Source organism: Carassius gibelio, chromosome B13 (genome assembly GCF_023724105.1).
Source record: "Carassius gibelio isolate Cgi1373 ecotype wild population from Czech Republic chromosome B13, carGib1.2-hapl.c, whole genome shotgun sequence".
NCBI classification, from domain to species: domain Eukaryota; kingdom Metazoa; phylum Chordata; class Actinopteri; order Cypriniformes; family Cyprinidae; genus Carassius; species Carassius gibelio.
Genome location: NC_068408.1, coordinates 4,892,874 through 4,898,873, shown reverse-complemented (window position 1 = coordinate 4,898,873; position 6,000 = coordinate 4,892,874). Strand labels below are relative to the sequence as shown.

General features: G+C 33.7%; 1 protein-coding gene across 2 annotated transcripts in view; it reads left to right on the top strand.

The window, feature by feature from the left end:
• LOC127970559 (protein archease) overlaps positions 1 to 6,000 on the top strand; it is a 9,381-nt gene continuing 3,381 nt past the window's right edge. Inside the window, exons 1-5 of one of the 2 annotated variants that reach the window (XM_052573177.1) lie at positions 1 to 174; positions 809 to 833; positions 1,471 to 1,592; positions 4,821 to 4,903; positions 4,985 to 5,037. In XM_052573177.1, coding sequence (XP_052429137.1) covers positions 93 to 174; positions 809 to 833; positions 1,471 to 1,592; positions 4,821 to 4,903; positions 4,985 to 5,037 — 365 coding nt within the window. In that variant the 5' untranslated portion in view covers positions 1 to 92. The remainder of the gene's footprint in view (positions 175 to 808; positions 834 to 1,470; positions 1,593 to 4,820; positions 4,904 to 4,984; positions 5,038 to 6,000) is intronic. The other variant, XM_052573176.1, reaches the window with a different exon arrangement.

The following is a 6,000-nucleotide window of genomic DNA, read 5'->3' as shown; positions in this document are numbered from 1 at the left end:
ACTCTTATTTGGTTCACCGTTTCCACTTTCACACTACCATGTTTTCACGGAAATAACACCTACAGAGCATTAAAATCAATCAAAATAGAACAATGAATGACCGCCAACTTGATCTCACAGAGGCGCAAAAGGCCATCAAATCAAAGTATCCTCCCATCAACAAGAAATACGAGTGTAAGTGGAATCGAATTCACTGTCTATTTCGCATGTCTTGTATATCCAGTAACGAACACAAACGAAACCTACCAAAACTAAGATGTAAATGTGCTGAAAAGTATGTAATGTACACTTTTCTTACATTAGAGTTATATATATGTAAAAAAGCACGAACGTTACAGAAACACACTATTAACGGTTCAACGTAACGTACGAATTCTAATATGGTAAAGGTTCATGAAAATGAATTGAGTCACGTGATACGACGCTCCAAAATGTTTACGTCATCACGTAACATTATTATTATTATTTCTAAACCGTTTCATTACATGCGTCTCATTTTGAGATGAGTAACGGCAAATTGTGGAGTAGTAATTAAATAAAACACTGCTTTTCGGAACTTTGAATCAGTCGATTCACTTTGATTAATCATTTTACGAAATACACTTGCTGCTCAAAACGCCCACACACGCATAATAACATTACTTAGACGCATAATATAATTTTCTTACAGAGTTGGAAGTAAAAAAAAAGTGTAATAATGTGTTTGCTCATTGTTTGCAGTTGCACGTTTATATTTATGTAGGTTTTAGATTCGAGTGTGAACAGCATCATGTCGTAATTTAAAGCAATATTTGGTTTTCTGTTTCAGATCTTGATCATACTGCAGATGTCCAGTAAGTATGTGCTTGTGACTAGGGCACTGTTACATAAATCAAATGTAAAAGTTCCTGGAAATGTTGAAAGCTAGTGGTAAACCCTGAAAACTGTAATTTTTCAAATGACAGATGAGTCATTTATATCCTATTTATATAGTATTTTTCAAAATTGCCTCCACATTTGGTGTAAGGTTTGGTGAGGAATTATAATTAATTCAGTGGAAGAAGAGGGCAAGACTTAAAGGGTTAGTTTACCCAAAAATGAAAATGATGTAATTAATGACTTACCCTCATGTTGTTCCAAACCCGTAAGACCTCTGTTCATCTTCAGGAAAAAATTGTTTAAGATATTTTAAATTTAGTCCGAGAGCTTTCTGTCCCTCCATTGAAATTTTATGTATGGTATACCGTCCTTGTCCAGAAAGGTAATAAAAAAAATCTTCAAAGTAGTCCATGTGACATCAGAGGGTCAATTAGAATTTGTTGAAGCAGCGAAAATACATTTTGGTCCAAAAATAACAAAAATCACGACTTACGACAGTATTCCATACATACATTAATGACATTTTCATTTTTGGATGAACTAAGCCACAGCTCACTGTGAATGTGTATGTACATTTTAACTTTAAAGCCTTGCCTCTGTTTTTCACTGTAGGATTCATTCATGGGGAGATTCTCTGGAAGAGGCTTTTGAACAGTGTGCAATGGGCATGTTTGGCTACATGTCGGACACAGAAACTGTTGAACCCACTGACACTCTAGAAGTAGAATCAGAAGGTGGGACAGTATATTCAACCTTTTCTTTTCAGACCACCTGCAATTACAAGCGTCTACTTTATTTCACTCCACATACACAGCTAAATTCAGTAGTTAACTGTCAATACTTCACACGCACAGTTCAATAGTTTATAGGAGTGATGGTCATATTCTACAACCAAACTAAACAACTAGTGATGAGTAATAGATTTAAAAGTGTATTAGAGATGTGTCTCTCTTTTATATGTTAGCTGCAAGAAAATAGCAGGAATAATACGCCTTCCCTCATTCATGTTGCCAAATCTTTCTAGAAAAAGAAGGAAAAACATAGAAAAGGACGTAATAAATCAAAACTTTATATTGGAAATGGGTTAAAAATATGGAATTATACCAGAATACCTGCCCACATTAATAATGAGCTTTACGAGAAATAACCAAATCCCAAGCACGCTTACAATGACAACACAAGAGTGCACTTTAACGATGATAAAAATGTCCAATTATATACAATTGTAAAATAAACATGTGCCACAGAGGAGAGAGCACAGTGCTGATTAAAGGATATGTTAACACTAACTTGACTGAAAAGTCCTTGCGTTTCTTGTTTAATCAGGCTTAAATTGTTTCTATCATGCCTTTTCATATTTTAATGTTATTTTGGTCATAGCCACCCATCTGTTTCTATCGTTCGGCACACGTTCAGTGCTTATACATTTATTTTGTTTATTTATGATGACGTGTTTGCGATCACGCGGTGCGTGGCGATATTCAGACATACATTAAAGTTTTTACAGGAAGTTTTGTACCGGCTACAGATAGAGCAATACCGTAATATCTTTGAGGACAGACCTAATTTTAAAGGTTGCTAGTTGACTATACAGTCCAGAAATAATACAGTCACAGAAATGAAGTAGATTCCATCATCAATTGATGCCGCGAACTAGTGTGACTCGCTTTCTTCCAGAAAAGGAGAAAGAAAAGGAAACTTTTTGTTTTACATGCAGTTACAAGCTTCATGATGCAATTGCATCATATAAGTTGCATGAATTTATTGATGCAAGACTGCACTGCATGTGTTGACTTAAAGAAAGGAAATGCTATTTGTGCTAAATAGTGTTAGACTCTGTTTACAAAAATTAAATCATCATAAATAGCATCAAGTGCAATTAGAAGTAATTTTCTGTTTCTGCTACATTTTCCGAGCAACAGTGCGCATTTGCTAATAAAATTATACCACTGTTTACAATATTAAATAGACTAAAGGGTAAAAAGATGGGTGTGGCAGACATTAAAATTGACACTAAAAGCAATTACATGACTTCATATGACCAAAATATATTACAAGTAGCGCCTGACCAAAATGGATTTTTAGGGGCCGATACCAATATTAGAGAGTTTAAAAAAAGGCAGATAGCGATTATATCGATTGATATTCTTTTTGTATATTATAGTACAGTACCAGTCAGATAATTGGTCTGAAAAGTAGGTTAGTAACAATTATTAATATGGCTAATTAGGGTACAGTACATCCTAAAATCCCCATAAACCTTAATAGAAATGAAACCCTTCATTCTTTTAGTTTTAGTCAGACATAGACTAGTTTAGCCTTTTAGCTTTAAAACAACTGTAATACTTAAAAAGCTTGCACATGGATCCACACGTCTTTTGACTCTTCAGCAATGGCACAGATTTTTGTCCAATCAGCTCAGACATGAGCTAGTCCCACAACTATGTCTACAGTGACACATACTTATTACAAAGGAAATATGAGCCATATGAAATGCCTAAAGTATTCTAAAAGCCAACAAAGGCAACAAAATAAGGCCACATTTTGTATTTTATTCGTACATGTTAGCCAGCTAGCTAGCGAGTTAGTCTAAATAGCATACGAATCCCATTCATTTCTATTCTGTGCATACATACAGTGGAAAAAATACGTACTTAAATATAATAATTATTTGAATGCTAGATTAGAGTCCTAGTCATGGTCTTTTTCAAAAGACATTTAGCCAGTTTTTGGTAAATTAAAAGCAAGCAGTAGTCTTACCGACGTTAAACAACATTAACGAAACTTTAATTTATTTAAAAGAAAATAAAGTTAAATTAAATAAGCAGTTACCTCAAGCAAACCAGTTATGATGTTCTAAAAAGGCTATTTCAAAATACTACTTAAACATCACGGGCTAATACACAGTCGTTGTGATTTTTACCTCTATATTGATATTTTTCTGCTCCTCTTCTCTGCTTCGCTTCCTGCCTTATAACTCTGTTTATTTCTTTTTTCACGTATATTTTTTTAAATGATACTTTAAGATCACATAAATGGCAACAACTATTTTGACCGCTTGCGCTATACATAATAAATTCGTTATGATGATGTTTTATAATTACGTCATGACACAGAAAGTGTTTAAATTAGTCCAACATGACATTGTCAAATCTTATGGTTTTTCATTGATCTAAATATTATTCCAATATTATTTTAATAAGTTTGATCGATCAGTTCTGAAATTGTTAACTGTCAGAAGTTATTTTGCTTAATATATGAGTGTAGGAGCACAGAATGTTCTCACTTCCGAGAAATAATAAATAAATCCCATCGGACACAATAGTGACTATAAAAAAGGTTTTCATTTATAAATCTCTAAAAACCTTACGGACTGATGTTTTAGTGCACTTCCTGCAAATATGGAAAACCTTGAGAAGATGAAAACTGCATCAAAGCTCCAAAACTAAAGGCTAGTAAAGTGTCTTAAATATGACAAAGATTTTTGGTACACATCATCTTTATGGTGTTTAGTATTAATACATGCATTCACATATATTCAGTTTTGTTGTGTGTGGTCATATAATGAGTAAACATGTTGAGGGTCACAATAGACACACAATATAAATCGAATTCCTAGTGAAAATGACAATAAAATGTTGCAATGACAAAATATTGCTCTAAATTAAAATGTTACAAAAATGTACAATAATGATTTTGTAATACTCTTTTCAACCAGACAAAAATGTAGGGTTGCCCAAATAAGTATTTAATGAAATTAAAAAACCCGAAATCATCATTGTGTTGTATAAAGGAGGGCTGTGGATTCAGAAAGCTTGAGAACCACTTCTTGCCACAAGTAACTAAACGTCTTTTTTTTTCATTATATCACAAAACATTATGCAGGTGCAATGGTGTATTAGATTACAGTAAGGGCTTTAAAAAAAAACAACTGGTGACTTTATCTGTTTATCTTGTTTCAGGAGATGATATGGAGTCACTCCTCTTTCATTTCCTGGGTGACTGGCTATTCAAGTTCAGCGCTGATTTATTCTTCATTCCCAGGGTAATATTAAGATTTGAGATTAGATTTCCTGTGACCTCAGTCTTTTTAAGTTTTTCAGTAAACTTGTCTTTTGTTTTGCAGGAAGTCAAGGTTTTGAACATAGACCGAATGCGCTGGAAAATCCGCTCAATAGGGTGAGTTCTGGAAATCCACCAGAATTACAAAGGCCTCTTTCCTAAAAGATTGTCTTTATACTTCCACAAAAGATTTCACAGATCCTCAGCCAAAAACACAGAACATTTTGTTTTCTGTCCGAACCTGAATGAATTCATTGGATGTTTAGCAGGTGTTTGCCGCTGTTTGCACTCCAATGAGATCTCGGATTTGAATTCTAGCCAAAGTCAAATCATCGTTACTGGAAATCATGTTGATGTGTCAAATTTCTTATCTAAGGATGAGTCTCTCACATAAAAAAATTGTTGCAATATTTTTTGTAAACCACATGTGACTCAGACGAGTGACATCTGGTTTTACTCATGTTTTAAATATGATTCCTATGAAACAAAGAAACAAATACTTACAAGAATAGATATGTGTGAATGCAAATAAAGTTACATAGTTATAAACCTATTTATATTTTAATATATTGGTGGGTGATAATATAGCTGATATTTATCAACAGTATAACAATCAAGCAGTTTAGGTTTGTTATTCTTTGGCTCTAGATTGGTGTGTTTACAGCATCTACCAACAGCTTCCAGCCATCATTTAGTGTAGTATGTAGTCTATATCGGTGTTAAACCCTATTGGTTCAGAAACTGTGAAACCAGTTTTGCTTTACCAGTTATGCTTTACATCTTCATGCATTAGAAAATGCAGCAAAAATATATACCCTGACTGAGAAATAGCTCAAATAAATGACTGTCATCATGTTTAAGATCAACTTTCAGTTCTGTTCATAAGACTTTCATTTTTACTGTTCCGGATATTTGTCAAAAATGGAAATAACATCATTTAAATCCCTGATTGTTTTCCTCTGCTCAGGAACCGGTCCCACATTCCTGACAAAAGTCTGGCATTTCCAGATTATCCATTTTGTAATGATCAAACTGTCTGCAATTAGGGTTTTTTTTTAAAGTCTGGCCTCCGAGAACTAA